Source organism: Grus americana, chromosome 22 (genome assembly GCF_028858705.1).
Source record: "Grus americana isolate bGruAme1 chromosome 22, bGruAme1.mat, whole genome shotgun sequence".
In the NCBI taxonomy this organism is placed as follows: domain Eukaryota; kingdom Metazoa; phylum Chordata; class Aves; order Gruiformes; family Gruidae; genus Grus; species Grus americana.
Genome location: NC_072873.1, coordinates 2,753,603 through 2,778,415, shown reverse-complemented (window position 1 = coordinate 2,778,415; position 24,813 = coordinate 2,753,603). Strand labels below are relative to the sequence as shown.

The following is a 24,813-nucleotide window of genomic DNA, read 5'->3' as shown; positions in this document are numbered from 1 at the left end:
TGCGCGCTGGCAGTGAAGTTGATGATGGAGCAGGGGATGTGGGAAACAGAGCCTGGAAAACGAGACAGCCTGGGCTGGGCTGGGGGGCGGCCAGGGGAGGGGAAGGTGGCCCCGGCCCGTCTGTTTTGGGCAGTAGCCGGGAAAAATTTGATTATGGGGAGGTGGGGGATGGAGAGGACGGAAGGAGCAGAGGGTAAACAATAAGATCTATTGAAAGAATATGGCACAAAGCAGGCTATGGAGCCAGGGCTGCTTCCAGCTCTGCATTGTTGTAACAGCTGTCTTCCCCGAGTGGGGGAGGAGGCTGGTATCAGGAGTGAGAGCAGCAGCACAAGGTTTACTTTTCATCGCTGTAAGAGGCTGTTGTGGAGGATGAAAATACCTGCCAGTTCCTTCTCCCGACTGCCTGGCTCCGTGTTGTGTACGAGGGCAACATGGGAGGAAAAGAGCCTGGAACGGTAAAGATGTGGCTGTGTGTCCATCCCCCCCCTTCATAGAGAGGGGACTGGAAGGCCATCGGGGAAAATACTGGTTAATGGTAAACTAAAGAGTGTCTGGTTCCACAGAGGACAGTGTTGAATTCCCTGGGAAGCTGGCCCTGGAGTTGAGAAAGGTGCAGAAAATAATGGCTTTGTAATATTGTACATGAAATTATTTTCTTCCTCTATCAAATCTGTATCAGGCGCTGTAAATAAGTAGCAGCGTGAATGGTTTCAGGTTAAATAGTGTCAGAACATCCATGTTTCTGTAGCATCCAAACAGTGAACTAAACCTGGGAACTCAGGGAAGGCTGCATGCGTAACGTGTTTTCTCTGGGGTTATTGTTTTTACCGTTCTAGTCTGTTCTTGGCTGCACAGATTTTTTTATTTATTTATTTTTTCTGAGAGCTTTTTTTTTTTTATTTCTGCAGAGTGGCTGGTTACAGAGCAGAGTAAAGAATAAAAACACGCTGGTAGCAGTCTTCTGTGGGGAAATGTTTTCTTGTACGGCAACGACCATTTTTGCTTGTTTAGCTTTTGTCTTGAAATACTAGAATTCATTCCGGTATTGAGAGAGCTTTTCATCAGGGTTGTACCAAAACAAGATTAACCCAATTCATTGTGGAAGAAGAGTGCGGAAGAGTTTGGTTTGGGTAGTTTTTTTGCTGGAATTGTATGTTACTTTCTTCCTGTGGTCAAAAATGGACAAGTTCAAAATAAGCAAAATGCTCCAAGAGTATTTGAGGTCTAGATTAATTTTTTTTTAGTCTGTCGTTGTACAGGAAGAGTTAGTGCGTTATAGAAAGGCTTGCTTGAGCTACAAGAAGTGCCTTTAAACATTACTGCATTTCTTGGATATGTTTTGGTTAGTAAATCGAGGACATGGTTTTATTAGCCCTGGCATTGATTATCTCTGACCCACTCACCTATATATCCTGGAAAGGATGAGTTTAGAACTCTTTTGCTTTAAATACATGGGGTTTTCTAGCAAGGGTGTTTTGGTCTGAAAAGCTTCTAAAATGTTAGTGTATCCACTTATAGGTGGATTTATTTTTCAGAGGGGAAGTACGGGTAGACATTCAGCCATGCTTTCTAGAAAACACTTTGTAGTATTTCTGCTTTAAAAGTAAAAGTTCTAGTCGCTAACGAGAGCGTGCCTTTTACTGTAATAGTTCACATTTAGTGTGACATAAGGACAATTATGCAAAAATGTGTTGAGACTGGAAGCTGCTATTCAAAGTTGTTGAATATTGTAAGATCACCGAAGACAGCACGGGGTTGAATGCTTGGTGATTAGTACTCCTCCTACATAGCCCTCTGCGTTACCTCCGGATTAGACACAGAGCTGACTGCCGTGGTAGTTTCCCTGACTGAGGAGTGGTAAGTAGGGCCTTTGAGTCTGGAGTCTTATCTTGGGGTAAAAATAGCTTGATGCAGGGTTGTGACTAATATATATTGTGTCTGTTTCAGGCTTTAAATAACAAGTGAATTATTGAGGGGGAGTTTGGTTCAGACATAGTTTATAGTCTCTTGTTGAGCCACGTAAACAGATCCCGAACTATTGTTGTTGGGTAACTTTAAAATCCAATCTAGATTGGATTTAATAATCACTTCTTACCGTAGTAATAACATACGGTAATGGAATATGGACTGAGGTTCTTAAATTTGACTTGCATATGGGTTTCTGGTACATATGTGTAGCCGTCCGTTCCAGGAAGAATGGAACACTTTCTTTTAAATAAAAGAATGAACTCTGGCATGCCCAGCCAAACGAGCATATTCTAAATAAGTCCCTTTATAGGAGGTGTGGCCACCACAGAGAAAATAACCACTTACGGTAGCAAGCAAACAAAAAGGGAAAACATTACCCAGATTGACTCCTAATTTTCTGTGGTGTTGGTTTAATATGGAACATGCCCTGACATATCACAACCCTGGGTTATATTTGGGGTTTCTCTGCTTCCTGTCGTACCTAATAAGTGATGCCTGATGAACTACAACTAAAAAATAGCAAAGAGGAGGGGATGTTGTCATCTGGTGCTTTTGATTGACTGGTACCCTACTCCTAGAGCTTGTTTACCTTCCAAAGGCCCTAGTTCTGATCACTTCTGTTTCGTGTGCGCTCTTCTGGCCTGACACGTCAAGACCGAGTGTCTTGGGCTCGCTTTCACTAACTCCCTGCTCTCACTAACTCATCACCGAAAAATAAACAACGTCTTCCAAGGCAGAGTGCTCTTCTGAGCTTTCTGGCTTTTCAGAGAGGAGTGGACGACCACTGCTGCGATGGTTAGCACTTACGTAGAGGGATGCACAGAGCTGGAAGAGGTGATCCAGCACAAAACTACCTGCCAGGTAGCTCCTGATAGGAGCAGTGTTTTATATAAACAGTGGCTTCTTTGGAATTAGACCAACCATGGGACAAGTTGCGGACATCTTCAACACAGACGGACTCCTGGCTTTCAAGTTTTCCCCGTGCAGGGATCTCTTGCTTTGCAAAGTCTTGTGTTTCATTGAGCCATGTTGTCAGGCTTAAATAATTATAGTTACTTTTTTCCCAGACTGTGAGCAATACATGTAGTCTCCTCTACATCCTTAAACAAAAACACCACCACCAAAAAAAACCCACCAGCCTGTCCAGCTTCCTCAGGGAGTCTTCAGAACCTCCAATTAGTAGGAGTTAATTCTGGCTGTAAAGCATTTCTTTATGGGGTAGTTTGTCCTATTAAAAAAATATAAAATAGAATGTCAACACCAGGGACCTATCTAAAGAATGAGTGCGTGTACAAGCCTTGCGAGCACAAATTCATCAATCCAGTGCATTTCACAGCATTTCTCTAATCCTAGGATTCAGGATCCTCAATGTGAGGGAGTTCTAACTCTGCTGAACTGTGCTAGTGGCCTCTGTACTTCCTAGGTCTTGCTTGAATTTAGAGCTGCCATGAGATGAGGTAAACTGAAAGCAAAATGAGAAACTTAAAATGTTTCAGAATTGACTTGCCTTCTAATAATTAATCCTGTCTGCATTCAGAAAGCTGAATTGAATAATCTCAATTACCCTAATCCCATTTTTTTTAATCTGCTGGGTTCCTGGCTCTTAAATGCTGTTTCCATATTTCAGGGTTGCTTGGCTTTACATTTTAGAGCTGATGCTTTTGGGGTTCTCTTTGTTCCCTTTGCTGGGCTGTTCCTGTGCTGCTTTCTATCCTTCGGGTTCGGGCTTTGTTATTTCAAGTGATGGAGGTTGTGCAAGCAGACGGACACAAAGCGAGCAGGGAGTATCGATAACTCTTTGCATCCCACCGTGCCTCTCCTTGCTGTTTTCTAGCACTGTGGCATTTCATTTTACATGGCAAGAGAAACTGCTGCTGACATAATGCAGTGAAGACATGAGGTAGTGCAGTGGAATCCAATGATGTGGCTCACAAATAATGAGAAACACTATCAAAATAAAAAGATACAGATTTGGGGGGGGTGTCAAAGCTGATGGCTTTTTCCTTCTCTTGTTCACTCCACCCACCCCCATTTATTTTTTTTTTTATTTTGGTGTTATTTCATGCCTCACGTATGTGTAATACTTCTTAAGCCAGCACTTCTTTTTTTGGCAGATGAATAATAAAATGTTACTTTATTGGGTACAAAGCGGTTGTTTAAACATTAAGATAGTAAGAGATGTAAACCATAACTTGTGTTTCATGCCCTTGCCGTGCTGGTCCTGTGGCTGTGCTCCGGGCTCTAGTAGAGGAAAGAGGAATTCAGCGAGATTCGGAAGCAAAAGTCAAATTGATTGCGCAAAGGATACTTGACCCAGGCTAGAGGGAGACTGGGAAGGATTAAACAGGAAAACGGCTTTTTGTTGGAGGAGGGGGAAATCGTAGTTGCTCAGAACTTGTCCTTTGCAATCTACCTGCCATATTTTGTCATACAGGTGCCATATAGACAAGTTGCCAAAAGCCAAGGAAGGTGTAGTGTGGGGGAACAAGCTAATTATAAAATTGACCGATGAAGAAAAGGTATTTCGGAAGCCGATTCTGATTGCTTATCTTTTGCATCTTTTTGTTAAATTGGCGCTGGGGGTGGTTTCAGTCTCCCAGCTCTTTCATCTCGTAGTCTTTGCACTGGGCAGCCACCAGCACATCCTGGCCGTAATTAGGTAGAGCAACAGCTTTACAGCGTCGGATTATGTGTGCATGCTTTGACCTTCGCCCCGTCACCTGAGAGTCCAAGCTTGTGTCACAAATTTTTACTTTTTTATTTTTTCCCAAATGGGATTCTCTTCTTCCTTCTTCCCCTGCAAGAAGTTGTGCTGGCAAGTTGAAATGGCCCTGGCAAACGGTAATTTCAGCAGGAAATAAAAGCAGAAACGCCAGAAAAGCTGCGTTCCCTCCCCGATCCATTGCTGGCACTCCTGCAGTAAAGAATGCGGGGGCAACACCCGTTAAGGACTCCTCCGTCCCTAATTTGGCCTGAGCTTTGTGAAAAGCAGCGCGTGGTGTTTGGGTCACTTGTGCACGGCCACGGCAAGGGCTTTTCTCACAGGTTACCGAGGTGAACGCCGCCTCAGTGCCAAAACAGGGGTTCCCCAAGATGGTTTCACTTGAAGCTGCTGGTCGGAACAGCCACGTCAAATGATAGCTCGGGGATGGCGCATGCTCCCCAGGAGAGGTACCTGACTGCTTGGGCTGTGTCCGTCTTGCATCGCAGCTTGCGTAACAGGAAAGGGAGTTAGAGAGCCTGTATGCAAGGGTATGTCTCACTTTATTTTAGATACCATTATTAATTGGGGCCTGGGATAGATCAGGTAATTATTGTTTCCACTGTTGGACTACCTTGCTCTGTGTTTCATTTGACTCATACTATTATGAAAGTCAACCCGATGAATGTTTCAGCCTTATTGGTACGGTATGAAACACGTAACCGCACGGCTGTGTGGAGGGGCCCGAGTCCTTGTGTGGCTGGTGGTTGTGTATGCCCGGCTGGTCTGGCAGTTCTGCTTTCAGATCCACCATCCTTTTACGTGTGGCAAACTCACCCAATGCCCTTCACATCTCAAGTAGAGGTTTTTTTGACACTTTATTTCCAAGTATATATGCCAATTAATATCATCATCATCTTGTTGATAATAGCTGAATACAAACTCAGTAGTGAAAAAAACTTATTACCACTGACATAGAACTGTAGGCTTTGGAGAGGGGCAGAACTATAAGACATTTGTTTATCAAAGAAGCTTATTTGAATTGTGATGAGCTTTGGTACCTACTTGGAGAGCTAGAGGAGTCTTGCTTTTGGCCTGAAAATGTTGAAGCGTGTCTCTGGTTTTGTAGATTTTTTTTTTTTTTTTTCATTCAAAGGGTATTTGTAGTAAACAGCTACCCTGCTAAAATGAGCTTCTAAAGAAAAAAGTAGTGATAGTGGGTGTTTTACAGCACAGGGACACAACCTATGGCCATGGACTGTGAAGTCAGGAAGTCTTTGTCTTATTTATACTCTCCCTCTTTGTTGGTCTTGGATGTTGCTTTTATGGGCAACAGTGTATATTTAAAACTTCGAAGTGGTGTGTGTGAGAAAGTAGCATCACTTAAAATCAAATCTCTGTAATAGGTCATAAAATACCCATATGACCACTCCTAGAATGTTGAGGTTTTTAATGGAGCTAAAAAAAAAATGCCCAAAACCAGCTTTGATGACAGCATATGTGGTATTTTTGCTTCTCACCGCTTGCCCCGTCTATTTAATGTATAACGCCGACTAACTTTGACCTCTGTAGTTCTTGGTCGTGCGAGCTGTCCCTGACGTTCTCAGAGAGTGTTTTTCATTCAGCACCAGATACAACTTCTGGTAAAGACAAAGCCGATTAACTGCAAGCTTCTGCCTCCCCAATCTGTCACCAGGCTGCTTCAGGTTCTGCCCAGCATCTCTGCCAGGACTCTGCAGTGGAAACTGCTTCGATGTGTAACTCCTGCAGCCTGTGTCAGCCGGGAGAAGCCGGGTAACTAACGTGCTGAGAACGGCTAGTGCTGGTGCTGTCTTTTAAACTGCGATTTAAAAACGAACACAGCGAGCTTTTAGGTGTAGTTGTGGGATGCTTTGTTTGTGGAAAACTGTCTCGGAGCCAAGGCTGGGATAGAACAAAACAGAGGAACAAAAAGCATATGAACATGCCCTTCTGGTATCTGACAGCACTTTCTAGTTTGTATAAAAAACAACAACAAAAGGATATAGCACATGTGGTACTTCCAGTTGAAATGGTATTTCTTAAATCAGAAGTAATCTTCTAGCATCTCACCTGCGCTGCATATCTGACTTTGAAGTTTTACTTTTTGAATGCAACAACATGACCTTGTGTATTTGTGCATTAATCACCCGATGAATTTCTTCTCCGTGGCAGTTTCTGCGTTACGCTGCTACATCAGAGGTGCGTGCAGCAGGCAGTTCTTTATCGTGGGCTTGAGTTCTGTAGGGCTTTACTAATTTTTTTTTTTTGTTCAGCCTTACACTTTTAGCATCGCTGATTCAAAAAACAAAGAGGAAAAAAGGCTGTTTATTGAACTTTGTTACTGAATGCGGAATAGAGTTGGGCTGCATGGAAAGGCAGCTCGTCAGTACCCCAGCTATTTATCACCAGCAGAAATTTAAGCTTTTCTGAAGCAACAACAAGCAGATGAGGAAGAAGTGATCTCATGATGTATATCGAAGAAATTGCCTATCGAGCTATTTTTAGGAATATTAAGCCTATAATAAGCCTTTTCCACCAGGGTGTATTTCGGCTTGGTTTTGTAGTGCTTAGTCACGGTTTTGTTCAAGCGGAGCCCTGGTTGTGAGCCAGGCTGGGCGAGGGTGCCGGTGGCTCAGTGTGTGCGGGAGGGCGGCCGGCTGCTTCGCCTTCCCTGGTTCTACTGACACAAATGCTGCGGGAGGACGCCGGAGCATCGCGACTACTAACGATGGAGCTTGTCACAGCAGCAGCTTTATTCCATAGCCAGCCATTTTCCTTGGAGACTTAACGCAGAATAAACGGGATGGGTTTTTAGGGGGAGGGAAAAAAAAAAAAAGTCCCTGTGTAACTAAAGGCTGGAAGGAAAATTCTCCCAATCTGAACTGTTTGTGGATGGAAACAACTTCATGCTTTGTATTGTGTCCCTCCAAAGAGCCTGGTATTTCGCTGTCACTTCTGTGTGACTTATCTCTGCAGTGTAATTTTTTCTTTGCCTCCAGTAAGGCAGCTCAGCCTGCTTAAACTCCTGCCCCCCTTAAATCTTGTACTGAGGAAGGAGCACTTCTGAACCCATACTCAGTGCATGTTGTTTACATTTTGGTTATGTGAGCCCCGTAACAGTGGTAGAATTTTTTCCGAAATGAACAGAACTAGAGGTGAGGTGTTAGTATATATTGACAGTGTTTGTAGTAAGTCCCTTCAAAGCTTCGCTGAGCTTCTCCAAAGGAAATACAGAATGAATTCCACATTTTTTTCTTGTTTGGTGTTTTATGCTCAGCTTTTTTTCTTTACTAGATTGGAGTTGTGTGGTGTGAGCTAGGTTTGGCACGTGTCTTGTTTTGTTTCAGTGACTCTGTACTGGGCTTGTTCACCTCCTCCATATGGACCGTAGCAGATAAAAGTGGTGTAAATACTACCAGTAATACTAGATTTTTGGGTGTGAGCCAGCAGCTGTATAACTGAAGAACACCTCACAGGGCATCTCTGACTCATCAGGATTTAAACTCTTTGAATGAATTTGCACAGATGTTTCATTTCTTTCACTTCAGAACAGCAAAAGACTCTTTTAGAGCTCTGAAGGTTAATCTCTAAAGCATCTTGATGATACAGATTGGGTGGGGATGTAAATGACAAAATATGCCAACAATATACGTAATCCTTAATTTACGATGGCAACTCTTGATTTCCCCACTTTTCCTAGCTTAAAAACAGTTTCCAGAATGCACTATTTACTCTCTAATAATCACAGTCTGTTTTCTGTCTTGGTTTTAATTGCTTAATTTCCTGTGGTTATGAGCAGTTGTGGCGGGTCTGGCCAGCATTTGCTTGTGGACCAAGGACAGTGAGCTCTAGGTCTAAACAACAGCTGAAATTTCATGCCCAGCACACGGTTACCTGTTGTGTTTGCAAGGCTGCTGTAAGAAGTTTGTTTTACACCATTTCTGTTAGGCAAGTAAACAAGTTGCAGTATTTTAAAATTATAATAGTTACTAATATTTCATAGATTTTTAAGAAGGTATGCTTTTAAGTTCTGTATTGCTTATTTTGCCTGAAGTTTGTGTAATATAGAAACATGAAACACTTTATTGGTTGTGTTTGTACTTAACTTTCAGAAAGGTTTATAGTTTTCATTTCCTGCTGCATACCTGTATAGATATCTTTATGGTTTGGTTGGCTGGTTTTTGTACAGAAAATTAATGTCCATCATCTTTCTTTCCCTCTCTCTGCATCAACCCAATTCCATCCTCGGCAGTGCCCGCTGCATTTTGTTCGTGCTTCTTGGGCAGTTTCAGGCTTTCTGTCTGCGTTCTCAAGGGGCTGGGTGTGCCAGACCCCGTGTTATTTTTTCACTTGAGTGAACATTAATGTGGATAACTGCATGTCTCGGTGTAACGACTGATTCCAGTGCCTTTGCTAGCCTCATAGCCACTAATTCCATAAAGCTCCAAATAAGCTTCATCCCTCTTTCTCCGCTGAGCTTCAAATTTTCCGCTTTAGAAGAAAAGTGTTTGGGTTCAAAGTCCGCATCTAGGCTAACACTGTGTGCTCAGTTGTTGGCTTTGGCACTGATGCTTCTAAAGTTAAGCCTCATGTGATTTTTATATATTTTTAAGACCAACCATCCCCCTCGCCGTGCCGATGCCAGATGCAGTCTCAGTTGAAAACCAGCTGTGTTTGTCGGCAGTGCAGTAAATACTTCCACCCTAGCTGATGTATGCAACAACCGTATTACACTGCTGGCTCGCCAGTGTTGAGCTTGCATCGAGTACAAACATGGACAATTACTTGATATCCTTTTAATGGCAGCGTATTTTTTGTCCAACTGAACGTACTACCACTAACTTAAATTCCTCGGTACTTTTTAGGACGATACAGACCTTGAAGACCCCTGTGTCTGTGCGTGACCGTGTTTGTGTCCGGGTAGAAGAGGACGGAGAAGGGTAGTGCTCCTTTCCTCCTCCATCCCCAAAACAACATACATTTTTTTTATGCAGGAACTAGTTCTGCAAACAGTCAAATTGAGAGTGAATAACTCCTTGCTATCAACCTTGAAGGTTTACGTCAGTAAATGCCCTGGTGATGTTGGCACAGTAGGATTTTGGTAGTGGCAGGACAGAGCACCTTATGGTGGTTGGTTTAGGTCCTGAAGTTCCAGCATCAGAGCTGCTTGGAGTATGTAAGTGTTTGTATATCTCAGAGATGCGCCTTAATGGCAGACCACCCACGTTACACTGCGAATCGACTCTGTCCTTTTTCTGCTCCTTGTCTCTTTAGTGGGAAAAACTCTGTGTAACAAAATGTTGGGAAAATGGACGGTGTTTTTCCGTGTCTGCTGTCATATAGGCAGGGCAGTCCAATATGTCTTTATGTCTAAACTGCGTGTTACTGAAAAAAGGCTCTGCTGCTGTTCTCGTGGAAAATCTTTTTTGTATGTCAGATGAGTAAACTGTTCTCTTAAAAATGCAGCCAGTAATGTACAGAGAGTAGTTTTGAGCATTTAGGGTAATGTAAAATAAATGTGCTTTGCATTCTGTATGTTAATATTCCTAATTACTTCCAGTAAACCGTAAATGTTGAAATAACTCATTTAGAAACTTCTCAAGTGTATGTTTCCAAACACAAAAAAGTGAAAAACAAAACTTTTGTTCCTCATAGGAACACCCCTCCAGCCCTTCCCCAACAATAAAATCAAAACTGTTGCCAGATGTGACATTTACAGGAAAGCATTGCCCCCTCCCTCTGCCAGCCCAGACCGCAGAAGAGCTCTGCAGCCAAGAGCCTGCTCAGAGCTGGGGTCCGCAGCAGCTCTTGGAGAGTTTTTCCAGCTCCCCGTAAGCTGGAAAAGACAGTTTTGTGCCAATGTGTGTCGGGAGACTTTCTGTGGAACCGGGGTACAGGGAGTGTAACTGTCCTGGAAGCAAAGGTGTAAATTTTGCAGAAACTATTGAAGAAACACTCTTCTCACTGGAGAAGCTTTTAGTTGCTGCTGTGGAATAAGTTAATCAACCTGATACTGAGACCTCCATATTAATTCAGCAACTTTTTCTGAGATGGGAACTTCTAAAATACAGCGAAATGTATATTGATTATGGATTTCCTAGGAGGAGCTGTAGGTGTTAGCTGTGCCGCCTTCTGTATTAGCGTTTGCCAGTGACGTACGTTTGGGCCGTGGAATAGGGAGAAGTTGTGCAGTCTCTTCATGAACACAGCAGTGGAATCAGTCCAGCATGTGGACACCTCATTTAAATGCCAAGTATTGACCCTATCCCTTCACTCCGGGCAGGATGGACAGTGGTGGCACAAGACCTGAAGGAGAGAACTAAGACAAGTCTCCATGCTTGTATGCCAGGTCCATGACAATGCAAGATTTGCTTAAAGGCTAAATGAATGGCTGCAATGATGACACAATACTCTGCTTTATTTTAACTCAAATAATACATGCCTGCTGAGAGTTGCTTCACTTACAGAGCTTGCATCAACTGTTGTTCACGTCCCTCTTTGCATGTACGATGAATACAGGACATCGGTAGGTGTTTCTTGTGCAGGGACACTTGTAATTATACACTGTCATCCATTGCACGCTCAGCTGCAAAGTGCTGTCATCTCATTGCTGATGTCATACCGATGACCCAGTTTGGATTGCTGTGTCCTGTAATGAATGGCCAACCCAACCAATGCCTGAATAGCAACTCTGTTTTCTACACTGTTAGCGGCACCTCGCAGCAGGGAAATCTGTTCTAGCCCGGCACAGAGCACGTACAGGCTGCTGCAGGGCTGGGCAACCAGATGAATTGAGCCAGTTTGCAAAAGTTTTAATATTCTGAAAGGCAAGGGAAGAGTTACTGAAACAAATGGACAGTTACATGTTGCGCTAAGTGACTTCAGCGTAAGGCTGCAAGAACTGCATCTTTTGATTGCTTTTGTCCATTTGTTTTCATAAACTTGCTTGATTTTGAATGCTTCTGCGCGACGGTGCGCTGGAGCTTCGCACAGCAGTGCCCATAAATACATCCTGGGAAGTACCATTTTGCTCTCTCCTGGGTTATAATCCCCGCGCTTTTGGTTAGCGTGGGGGAGTGCAGGAAAGAGTACTCGAATTCAGGGGACAACTAGTGAGTTCCTGTAGATGACTGAAGGTTGGATGGTCCTTGTCCTCGCTGCTAGCCCCTCTGGCCATCTACTCGTAAAAATAAACACCTCTGGGGGCACTTGTCAAATGCTGAATACGCTGGACTATTAATTGGGAGCCTAAGAGTTACAAATGTCTTTCTGTGTGAAGTACAGAACTGCTAGCAGACACATACCCTGGAAAACTCTGCAGGTTCTGCCCATTTTCCGGTTTTAGTAGAAGAGCTGGGCAATACAATTTTAATACAAAATTGAATCATCTTAACCGAGCGATGACCAAATCCTGTGTACGCTGTGGTACCATGCAGTTCCAGCTGCCCAGGGCAGTAAAGCCATCACTTCCACTCTCTGTAGATGGTACTCCAAAGACCAGTAAGAAATTTATAGTACCATAACTGGGAAATGGAGCAGTCCCTATTATAAACTTTGGCCAGCTCTGGCGTGTTGGCAGGATGTGTTTTCCTTCGCCTTGTAGCAAATTATAGTGACATACACTAATTTAATACAAGTCTTGAAGTCTATTATCTCTTCCCTGGTGTTTGTTCTAGAATTATCCCCTCTGTTTTAGCTAGAAAAGGCTGTTCCAAAAAAGAGTAGTGTGCTGCTGGTTTGCCTTTGTCTCTGAAGAATTTCATCCTCTTCCCCCATCCATTTCTTCTGTGTAAGGGATGTGGCTTCACACAGCAGCAAACTTGACGTTTTGTGGAGGATTCTGCGTTTTATACAGACTGCAAAATTTACACACAAGATAGATGTTTTTCTGTATCCTGTCAAGAACAACTTATTCTGCTGAATAACACCTAGTATTAAAGGATGTTGAGAAAGATGTTAGGAAAAGCAAACTTGGGTCACTTAGTTTTTTATCCCTAGAAGTAATTTCAAAAGCCTAGAAGTTTAGAATAGCCTCTAACACTTTTCCAGGCTAGTTTTATTCTAGTATGGACTTGCCGGAAAGTCAGAATGTCCATTGGTATATTTAGCTATACACGCTGCCGTGACTTAACAATGTGTCCCAATTCCAGCCTGTTTTCACCCAGCCTGTCACCTGAGCACCAAGTTTTGAAGGAAGGCTTGAGAAAATAGGTCTGGTGCTGACCCAAACTGTTCTGTGATTCTACGTTCCCCCAGCACTTCACAGCCTTCCGGCGGAGGGGGAATTCCGGAGCTGAGGTTCTCCCATGGAGCGCATCCTGCCTTGGCCCCGTCACGTTTAAGTCTAAGGACTTTGGTTAGACAAAACCCAAATGTTCCTTTAGTATAGTACTGGTCAAAGGGTGGCTTCTACAGAAAAACAATTTAAGGCTTTGATTTGCACTGGAATCAAGGTAAGCTTTTTCTACCAAGCAACGTAATGGGCAGAAGGCAAGAAGTTACCTGCATTCTGCACAAAGCTGTTTGTGAGCGTCCTTGCCGTACAGTCTCGGTTAATGACAGGCGGTGACCGTTGCCTGCATTCTCACAGTAAAATTTGAATTCAGACAAAGCCTTGTTGCTAATCCAGATGAGACAGAAAAGGCTGGCTGGCTGCTTCTGGAATCTCTATTTTAATACTTCCTGTCCCTTGCCTGTTCTCTTCTAGTCTGGTTCCTTTTCGGAAGTCTCCTACTGCTATCTGATTTGCTCCTTTAATTTCTCTCACCCTTTTTTGTGAAGGTGCTGGTTCAGATGTAAAATTCTGGCCTGGACAATAACGGGAAAGAGGATAGATCTGCCTGTTTACTACTGTTCTTGTAACTGGGGGAAGAAAGAAAATCATAGTCTTGCTTTCCCATGAATAATTCCTCTGTATTTCTCCTTCTTTAGAGCTCTCTCCAGAATTTCCTTAATTTCCCAGCTGATCAGCTAAGCCATCTAATTAGATGATCCATCCCCGAATGTGCACGTGTGTTGGCTCCTTTCTCAGCCTTGCCAGCGCCTGGCCCGCTGTGGCACTCAGCAGTTCTCTGCCATTTGTGACCGAGTCCAAACGCGGTCCTTGACTTGGGGAGATGCTCTTCTGCCCTAGTCTCCGAGGGGACAGACTTCACAGAATTTGTGTTAGCTGGGGAAATGGGAAAGCTTCCATTTTAATTAACTGCAAAACGGGCTGAGTGGTTGCCTGTCTAGTGGACTGTTTAGGACTTGCTAACTTGTGATATCTTCTGGTGGGAAGTGATAAAAGCGTCTGTGGGGGGAAAACAACACTTTTCTTCCATGTGACATTTTGGGAAAGAATGCTGGAGAGTTCGTGTCCCACTTCAGCATCGTGCTTCAGTATCTTGAGATAATTAAAAAGCAAACTGTGATTTAGAAACACAGTTTTTAAGTTTGACTGACTAAAAGCATTGGGTTTAGTGTTCTCTTGTAACGATGGTGGTATTCTGTCGTCAGTTTGTTATCGCTGATCGGAGCACTTTAAAAAGCTACTTAGTGGCAGCATGTTAGCTTTTCAAGTTAAGGCATGATGGTTTCTTTGATAGGGAACAGGGTGGGACTGATGCTCAGGTACAGAATATTGCCTGCCTGGAGAAGCGGCTGTCTGTCAGTGATCCCTAGCTACAGCTTCATAAGCCACTAAGATCTTACTTTCCTTTTTTAACTCTTAATCTGATCCTCTGCCACTTAAGCAACCTAGCTGATGCTGCTTTTATTTGCTTTGCATACATACAGCTAAATTGATTCAGACCACTTAATCAACTGATAACAATCAGCTTTTTTGTACTGTAATTTCAGCAGCAGTTTTTACCAGGTACGTAGCTCAGGAAGATCAGCTCTTAGTTGTTCCAGGAGATTAAAGAGAAACTTTATTAATGAAATTAAAGCTAATTCTCCTTGTTCCCTGCTTTGCTTTTGGAAATGTTGAAAGCATGCTTCTAAATGGAATGAGGCATCGCTGCTCAGCAGCCTTAGTTCACAGATCACTCTAATCATTCCTCCCACAGGCATAAGTGCGTGGAGGTTGTTTGTTTGTTTTTTCACCATGGCAAGACAATACGAAGTCTTATAAATATATGTATATATTCCTCAAGAAGCACGTGAGGCTTTGCCGGCTGTTTTTCTCAGGGCTCCTTAGGAAAGAGAAGCTTGTCTTACTCTTACAGCTAGTGGGATTATTTTAGCTGGTCCAGAAGTCCATTTCAGATTTGTAGATTGTTGGCCACTATGATAATGCTTTGCATGAGAAAGCTTGTGGGATACAACTCACAGCTCCAGCTTCTTTGCCTTGGAAGAACATCGTGTTTTCCAAGAATCATCTCTCCTCCTGATGCTGCACCAAAGATCATGTCTCCCTTGAAACCAGGCTTCAGGATTTAAAAAAAAAAAACAAACCTACCCTGTTTGCACCTGAGCTCTGAAGGGCTGCTCCCAATTTCCTGCAAGAATATGGGCACTGTAATACTTTTTCATGAGGCTCCTGCTTACCAGCACCCTGTGCCCTTTTCTGTGATGGAAACAAGTCCTGCCAATGCCTGCATCCTCAGCCTCCCTTTGCTGGAGGTTAGGGCTGCTTGGTCACTCCTGTCAGCCCGTCCCTCCAGCCTGCTGGCCATATGCTTGTCTGATGCGTAGTTCCACGGTTTTAAAGTGCCTGTGCTTTGGTGTACCTTCACAGAACTGTGACACCGATGGAAGTAATGCTGTAGGTAATACCTTCCTACAAGTACACCCTCATTATCACTTATAGATAAATGAAAATCTCAGTTTATATTTAATCTATCAATCCACAGAGCATTCTTGGACCGTTTTTAAACTATACTGGATGTAATATTCTATCCAACTGTGATCCAATCCAGGAGTTTGAAAGCTTGAGAATTTACTGGGCCAGATGTCTTTCTTCAAACAGCCTTGTTAACTAGCAGCTTCTTCCCTAGAATAAAGTAGGTTTTGTTTCCTTAATGAAAATACATGGCTAAAATGTTTAAATTGTTTTTGTTTACAGATGTTCTCAAACAATGATGAAGCTGTGATCAACAAAAAACTTCCAAAAGAGCTGCTGCTTCGGTAAGCCTTCTTTCTGTTCGTAAGCTCGGAGACTGTGCTGTGTATTGGTATCTGCAGCCAGGAGCTGATTTTGCTGGGGTGCTCATAAATCATGAGCTTGGATTGGGTCACTTATAAAGCCGTAGACAAACAGAACAGATCAGAGGTCTGCATCAGCAGCAGTTTATGCTAAATATTATTAGGCTTTACTTTTTAAAATGTTAAATTAATTTGCTGGCTGCCTATTTTGTAGATGGAAGAACTAAGGACTAACAGGTCCTTAATGAAAATAAATGGTAAGTGTAGACTAATGTGTGGAATAGGATTCTGCCTGTCTCTGAAGTGTTCCATTTTAAAAAAAAGTTAGTTCCTCTGCTCCAGTTATGCTCAAGCATCTTTGTTGTGTTCCTTGTCAATGAGACAGATGTTCAGCACCTGGCAGGATGGTCCTGTGGGCAAAGATCAGATGTTGTGGATCTCTGTAGACGACTCTGCCCTCTCCCTGTGCTGCCCTTCAATGTGCACACACAGCTGCACGTTTTTAAGTTTGCTTTTAAGGTGTGTGTGTGATTGTACCTTGGCCATCACAGTTGGGCATCTTGAAGTCAAGTTGCGTTCACCAGTGCTTTAAGCTGAGATGCTAGGCTGTAAATGGTGAAGGCGATTGCAGGTGGCAGCTTGAATTATTAACGCAAACAAAATTCTTACACTGCAAGAAACTGTGTAGTACTGTCAACGTTTAAGGGCAATAAAAAGTCTAGGGAGAGGAGTTCTGACACAGGAAAATACTTCTACCTCACTTGTGAAATAAAATGAATAGAAAAAAAGCCTTTTTTTTTTCTCTTGACTGCACTACCTCCTCTGTTCTCTGTAATGGTGTCTCCCATCTGATTCAGTTTCTTTTATTCCAGTAGTAGTCATCCAAAAGCAAGGTGTATGGCTGCCAGAGCCCTCCTTGCTAATAATGTGGCTATTTGGGTTTTGATTGGCCATGCTGTACAGAGATTGCTGTGTAAAAGTCAGCATTCTGGTACCAGGAAGAGACAGGCAACCTGTGGAGGAGCAGGATGGAGCCACGAACACGGTAGGATGCTGTAGCCCAGATTGGTTTGCACAGTTTTTTGCAGGTGATAGTTGCCTTCACCCAGCACTTGCCCTGAACCATTTGTATGGAATGTGAAGAGTAAGAAAAACGTCTCTGTGGATTTTCTGAGAGGGGGGTTCTTTTTCTGATGGGAGCAGGTAGGTTCTGGTATTGCAGATGGAACAAAACCAGGATTTGCCCTTGTGGTAAGGTGACAAGATACAGGTAGGGTGGGGACAGGTTGTGAAGAGCACTGATGTGTGAGGCAAGGAGTTTGTGCAGCATAGGAAAAGCAGGGAATCTGGTAGGGAGAAAAAGATCGGGGGGTAGAATTTAAGTGAGGTTTTGCATGGACTTCAGGGGAAGAGGTGTGTGGTCACTGGACTCCCAAGGAGCAGGACCTTGATTAGAGCATGGATGAGCCTTCTGGTAGATCAGTCAAAGTGGAATGACCCTGAGTGGGACCAGTAAGCGCATCTTGGTCTGTGGGAGGTAGCTGGTGTTGAGGAACATTGCCAGACAATTGGAGAAGGATTTGTGGTAAGTAGAAGGGAAGGGAAGGCCCTGCACTAAGCGGGGGATTTCATCAGTACAAGCCACAGTGTGACTGAGTTCTCAGCAGTACACACGCTTCTGCCCTGCAGAAATGTTGTTGTCTTTTGTGTCTTGATATCACGAATCATCCTAACCTGCTGTAGAACAGAGCAAGTGCTCAGGGTCATCTGGAACCTAGGAGAAATCAGGAGACTGAGTTTATAAATGTTAAAGTTCATAAGTAATGGTTTTGAGAGTTGGAATTCACTGTTAGCATACTGTGAAAATTAATTAGTGTGGATTGACAGTGCAGCCTTTGAAAGAGAAACTTGGATGCATTTATCTGCAGGAATCTCCTGTAAATGAGTGTCACTGTCTACAAGACAAAGACTTAAGTGTTTAAGCAGTGCTACTGTGTAATGTCTTGTTCTCTGGTTTGTTCATTCTGCAGATGGCATTGATGTCTCATGTATGTGGTTGCAAAGTGGAAAGCTGTACTTGAGCAAAATAAAGAGTAGGAGGGTATAAGAGGGGTGAACAGCAGCCTTTGTCACACCCCAGGATACAGAAATGTGCAACTCCAGTAGCACTTCTGTCTGGGAAGGTGGGGTGGAGGTGTAAAGCGCTCTGGAGGGCTGTTTTCAGAAATCTCTCCTTTAAATGCATCCACTGGCATGTCATTCTCTACCCTACCACGATGATGGTAGCGGTGATGTTTGTCCTGCGTTGCCCCGAGACCAGGACTCTAAACAAATGCAGCACGTGGTTAGAGAAATCAGCTGATGGGTCACAAATCCTCGTCCTGTTACTGCTGTACCTGCGCCAGCTCTGTCTCCTGACAGCTGAGTTTCTAGGAGCTTACACCTTTATACATGAACATACCTTTACACAGTTAAAAATGAGCCAAACCGGCAAAAAGTGGAGTTCCGTTCACTGCCCTTTGCTGCTGCCAGCTCCTGTTTGGGCAGCATCTGGCTCGGTGACTCTGAACGGTGAATTCATGGTCCGCGGCAGCTCTGGCTGCAGTCGTTTCCCCAGAAGGGGCATCATGTCCCTGTTTCCCTGTGCTGGCATTAACGATGCCCTGTTGAAAAGGTGCATTCATTCTTTGAGGGCTGCCTGCCAGTCGCTTTTTGTCCATAAGCCAAACTCCAACCACAAGCCTGGATTTTCTGTGGCGGTGGTGGTCTCTGCTGGTTTCCTGAAGAAGGTTTACTCTCAGCATGACGTGGGGCTGCTAAACAGCTTACACTTGGCAGGGTGAAGGGGACTGGGCTGCGGGAGTTCGTCTTTTCCTTACTGGTTCATGGGCAGGTCAAGCAGTTTTCAATTCTCTCCTGGCGTAAGCGGCTTTTACTCCGTGCTGCTGCCCGCTAGCCCGTTTTCAGCACATCCAGTCATTGGCACTGGCTTTGCCATCTGACCTTCAAGCCCCGTGTTGATTTATTCCTCGGGATCTTGAGTTCCGCTCGGGACGAGGAAGCGACAGAGCGTGTGGGATACTGGTGAGTTGGCGGCAAAGTTGTCGTTTTTCTCCTCCTGGTCAGCCCATGGGCATAAAATGAGTATAGAGCGAAATTTAACTTGAATGGTGGGTCACTGACATAAACTGGTGTTGATAATTTTAGAAGGCTAAAGGTCTAAGCTAGCTCACCTCAAAGCCCGCAGCACCCAGGGATTTCATTAGTCTTGACCCTAATCTAATTAGAGTGGCAGTGGGAAAGTGAGGAGTCCTAGAAAACCCTGAGTGGATTAAGAGGTTGAAACCTGAAAAATGCTCTAACTGCGATGTGTTTTAGCTAAATTGTCTGGTGCTGGGCTGTTCAGGCAAACTTCTAAACATAGAGAGTTACTTTGCAGGGAAATAATTTCATCTGCTGCAATACCAGACTTGTTTTAATTCCTATTTGGAATACTCAGTCTGCCTTCACCCCTGAGCACTGTTTGATGATAAAGTTATTGGTGTGGATTATTTTCTTACTGTCAACTCTGAAGAGTACAAAGACCAATGTAAGAGTAGAGCAGCCAGCTGTGAGCAAAACAGAAATCCTGTGTGTTGGATGTAAAAATAAACATCCCATGATCTATTAAGGTCTATTAAGGCTGAATCAGGAAAGCTGTTATTCAAGCAGTACTGTTCAGCCTGCTGCTGCTTACTCTTCTCTGCTTTCTTTCAGCAGATAAACTGAATCTGACCAGAGCAGCAGATATTTTTCTAAGGATTTGGTTCTTTGGAACAATTCCAGGAAGAATTGTCCCTCTCCTACTGAGAGAGGGTCTGGAGCTGACTAGCTACGTTGCATCCAAATTTCCCATCAGCCCAGTATCTTTCCTCGTTATCGAGTCCAGTTTTAATTGAGCCATAGGGTAATAGCAAGAATGCATATTATTTCAGCTGAAGGTATAGATTACCTTTGCTTTATTTTATACTGTGCCGACTGCTGAAAAGAGACCCAGTATTTATGACACGTACCATACTCCTGTTGGAAGAAGACGACTGCTCAGTCACTGCTTAGCCACGTGGGCAGCTTCTCTGTGGGGTTTTTCTGTTTGTTTGGTTTTTGGGTTTTGTGTTTTTTTTTTTAATCTTCCCCAACAGCTCCTTGGAGAAGCCGCCTGTCCTCAGGGCTGTGTTAGAAAACTTAGTTCAGGTCATTGTGCCTGCAAGACTTTAACTGTGCTCCTGCTGTTCTCTCAAGTTCATGTGAAGGGTCGTAGCTGGAGCCAATTCTGAAACGACCAAAATGCACAACAGAGTAGTCGCTGCCGCTAAAAGAGTAATTTCTGCAGGGCGATTCTGCTGAGTCACCAGCTAATATTCTTCAACAAATGCAAGAGCAGTTCAGAAAACACTGAAAAAGGCTCTTAGGCTTTTCAGAGCCAAAGTCCCTGAGTTAGACCATGAGGAAACTCCTGGCGAAGCTCAGCAATGTTAACCTCGGAGGTGAGAGGGGCAAGTGTTTTGCTGTGTTGACATCCCGTTTGCTGTGTGGGCAGACCGGGAAGGGAGGAGCAGGAAGTAGAAAAGAATTTGGCGGAGACCTAATAGCCCTGATAGAGGGATGAGATGGTTATTAATATAATATTTCCATGGAGAAAGCAATTTTAATGAAAATATGGAAAGTGTGAGTAGTTATTGACCTAGTCGCTGTTCCCATGGAGTTTGGTGGTTTGGGTTTTTTTTGCTCTTACGATGGGAATCTAGGGTGAAAGTAAGAATTTTCCCTAGCTTCTATCATTTCCCCAGGCTTTCCTTGTATTGTTGTACATTGACACTGTGCTAAATAAATCCTCAGCGCTCCCATACATGTATGAATAAATGACATTTAATTCAAGGGGAAGACTCGTCTTATAAGCAGTTGAAAGCGAGTATGGAACTGCTTCTGAAATCCAGGAATGGGATCCCAAAACAGTAAAGTGCATGTTAGCTCTTTCCCAGACCTCTTACCTGTGTGTATCTCGGCACGGCACTGTGAATTTTATCTCATGATGAGACGCGTAAGGAACAGATGAGAAGTATTTCGAACCAAACTCTTGAATCTGCGAGGATCTTTGGGCAGTGTAGAAACACACACGAGCGTCTGGCTGTTTATTCTGCTATATCCTGGCTTAACTGAATGTTTGACTGTTAAGCTATGTGATACCTGTAAGCATCTGTGTTTTGATAAGTAATCTGCATTCATCCTCTATTGGTATCATCCTTTTCTCTTCTTCCACCAACGTTGATGTTTCTAAAGTGCTTTTTATATACCTGCTAGTGAAGAAAGCTTAGTTGCGCAATGGTTGTGTCGTAATCATCTCAGCCTGGCTTTGTCCTCTCCTAAAATTTGGAAATCCAGGATTTGGTACTTGTATATAACAATATACAAACACCTGGGTGTCTGTAAAGGTGTGCTGTGCATATTAACGTGCGTACGAAACTTGGTGTCAGTAGGAAAAGCCTGGATAACCCTTCACCGCTTATCTCCAGGACAAAGTGCAGTTTATCTGTGATGCACACGATGTTTGTTCATTGTTCTCGGCACCTCTTCCCCCAGCTTTATCAGTATCTGTGTTATTTATTCAAATGGATTCTTTGTACTTCTCAGGGGAGATGAGTACATCATACAGCTTTCTTGGTTTTGTATGAGAGTTTCAGTAACGTGTTCGTACAGGGTGGTTAAGTTTCTAAGTCACACAAAAAGAACGTGCTGCCAGCAATGTTTTCTTGTTTCTAAGTCTCTTCCAGCACAGGCAGGTCTGCTGAGAATATAGGAACGGTTACGTACGCCCCCTGCCAAGCCCACAGTCTTGTGGCGAGATGACTCAAGTGTCGCAGGTATCCAACCGATTGCGAATCTGGGCATACGCTGTTCTCCCGAGAAGGTCTGGAGATGTTTGGAGCAGTGGAGTTCTGTTTGTTCTCAGAATTTCTCCTGGACAACCATATTTTATCTGACAAGAGTATTTTATAAAATGGTGTATAACATTGGAACAAAATTGCTTGCCCCAAACCTTTCACACTTGTATCTGATAACATTTGCCTTCTTTTTCTGGTGATCTTCAAGTTTAAAATATTAAAGCATATGTGCAAGTGTTTTCTTGTAGTCAAGCACTTGTATTATCTTTACAAAACCATTCCATCCTATGACTTTATAACTGCTGTCAAAAAGCATGAGACCTTACTGCCTTTCTACTGACCGCTTGGCCTTCTCTGGTTTGTGACATATGATTGCTTGAATAACTATAAACCATAAAATAACCATAGTGATAAACTGGTACAGATTTGGGAGCTTTAAATGGACTTGGTATTTCCTGTGTTCACAGATCGGGGTGTATATGCCCGAGATAAAAGCACGGGTGCCTTAGCCCAGTATAGCGTTGCAAAGCATTACTGTCTAATTCCTTTATCCCAATAACTAGGACAGCAACACCAGGGTGTTGGCCTGAGTGCTTGGGTGTGCCCTGGCAGAGGAATGACATACCACAGAGGAGTGACCGCATCGGCTTAATCCGAAACGCGTCTCTCCTGGACACTGTACTGGCACAATCGAACAAATCATCTGGCTGCGCGAGTCGCTCTGCAGCGTTGCAGAGCAAAATACTCTTCTTACCTCTGTGTTAACAACACTTCGTATTTAGCACGGCTGTGTGAAAAAGAAGAAATAACCCATGCACTGAAATCAGGCTGTCGTGTTGCTTTGATCTATTAACTGTTAATTATTGCACTGCCCACTTTTGGAGAGCAGTTGCTAAAGGTGGTGTTCTGGCTGGACAGAGGCGCTGGGCACAGCGATGCTCCGGTGTCCAACATTTGCCAAAACAGCCCAACGCGAGCGTTGGTTCTGCCGTATCCTAACGGAACGCAACGTTTGACTAAAAAGCTACACAATACCTGTAAGCGTCTGTTTTGATAAATAATTGTGCAGTTTACTGTCAGTAAATACTACAAGATGCGAGATTAATATTTCACAGTGGCTCAGTCTCTGTGTTTTGCTTTCATTTGTTAACTGCTAGGTCTGCGCTTCTTTTCACAGTTCAGCTTTCAACTGAATTACAAAGAAGTTTTGCTGTCTCCAGTCCTTTTTTTTTTTTCCCCCCCTTTGTTTTCCCTGTTCTCTTTGTTTTAAATGTAGATAACCAATAAGGTCTCTTTTATTTCTGTTACAGAATTTTCTCTTTCCTGGATGTGGTCACTCTGTGTCGTTGTGCTCAAGTTTCCAGGGTAAGAACCTTCCTCCTTGCTGGTGGATTGTAACAGTTGATTGGATTTGGGTGACAATCCTCTTGCTCCAGCCTTCCCTAGCCTGTCAAACTGGGAAGATTTGTACCAGGCAGCTTTGTGCAACTCAACTATTGTTATTTAGTGTCCAGTATTAACACTGCAATACCAGAAACTTCTGATGGTACCAGTGAAGGGGGACAACTCAAAGCTTAAATATCATTTTGCTGGTGTCCTGGCCCTGAGCCGGTTCCACAGGGGAGGTGGCCGGCTCCTTGCCCAAGAACTCTCTGACCAGCTTGGGTTTGTACAGGAGGCCTGCGCTGATCAAAATACCAAACTTAGATGAGTCTAAAATGGCATCTTCTGTTTTTTGGTGGAGATACAGAAATTTTGATTCACAAAGGTGCTGCCCAGTCAATGAAAGTTTACTTTCCTACTTGGATGTAGTTCAAGTAAACATGGAAGAAAAAACCAAGTGTCTGTTTTGGTTAGACTTGGGTTTTTTTCCTTAAGTAGCTCATAGTTTTGTGGGCTTCAGCTAATGAAATCCAGCTTGGATTTGTCACTTGAGAAAATTCCTCCAGCTTCAGGTCCAGTTATCTAGAGCCACCAGATGGGTTCAGATACGTTATCCTGCCAGTATCTAATAAGACACAGAGGCAGCATCACTACAGCAAGAGCGGAAACTTGGTTACACGGAAGGTGTTTGCAGAGCTGGTGCTGCACGACACCTGTACAAAACTGATCAATCTTGGCTTCAAACTTGAACCATAACTTGTTTTATTATTCAGAGTACATAAGAATAAAAAAGACTATGCTTAAACATTTTTAATTGCATTAAAAAAATACTCTATGTGATGTCTGGGCATTACGGTTATCATCCCATGTTCTCTGAATAATGCAGGTCTGCCAGTGAAAGATCTTCCAGCTGAAATTCACTGCTCCAGCAGAACAGTATTAACAAAAATGGGCTGTCAGAGATACTTGCCAATGTCAAGGTGTACTCAATTTTTGTCTCTTGCTCCTGTTTACACAGTCCAGAGGGCATCAGAGAATGTATTAGTCGTTCTGTGACACAGCACGTATTGTAAAGGACTAAAGTATCTGCACAGAGCTACGGAAGGGCTGTATGGAATGTTCCCTACGTTACACGTTAAAATATGCTGTGTTAGAACTCGTGTCCACTGATGCATTTCTTTTCCGCTGGAGCTATTACTTATCTCGTGGTGATAACTAGACTTTAAAACAAACACCAGCAATGAGATTTAAAATGCAGAAAATCAATTAATGCTTACAGTTCTGTCAGCTGTTGTAAGCCTATACGTGGCTTACACAAGAGCTAGTATATTGTGATGGAGATGTAGTATGAAAATATGCCTACATGCATGCACTCTTTCATAATGATGGTGTCATGGTTATTATGAGATCTAGTTGTTTACTTTGATTATGTAATTAAAACTGCAAGTATAGTACTGTGGTGACAACTTTTTTAATTCATTAAGGGCAGAATTACTAACTTCCAGTTCCTGGTTCTTATTTGTAGCATGAAACACATGAGATTTTGTTTGTTTGTTTAAAAAAAAAAAAAACAAACCAAACACTTAAGTCAGAGGTAGTAAATGCTGTCACTCCGGCAGCGGTGCCTAATTCTCAGGTAAGAGCCGGATGCTTTATCTGGACCGCTTACAAAGCTTCAAATCTCCCCATCTG

General features: G+C 43.3%; 1 protein-coding gene across 5 annotated transcripts in view; it reads left to right on the top strand.

Annotated features, from left to right (window-relative positions):
- FBXL20 (F-box and leucine rich repeat protein 20) overlaps positions 1 to 24,813 on the top strand; it is a 43,202-nt gene that overhangs the window by 857 nt on the left and 17,532 nt on the right. For 3 of the 5 annotated variants that reach the window (XM_054801338.1, XM_054801342.1, XM_054801337.1), the window contains exons 2-3: positions 15,741 to 15,802; positions 23,049 to 23,103. In XM_054801338.1, coding sequence (XP_054657313.1) covers positions 15,741 to 15,802; positions 23,049 to 23,103 — 117 coding nt within the window. Of the gene's footprint in view, positions 1 to 1,011; positions 1,861 to 6,389; positions 6,467 to 15,740; positions 15,803 to 23,048; positions 23,104 to 24,813 lie in introns of those variants that run through there. The other 2 variants (XM_054801339.1, XM_054801341.1) reach the window with 2 other exon arrangements.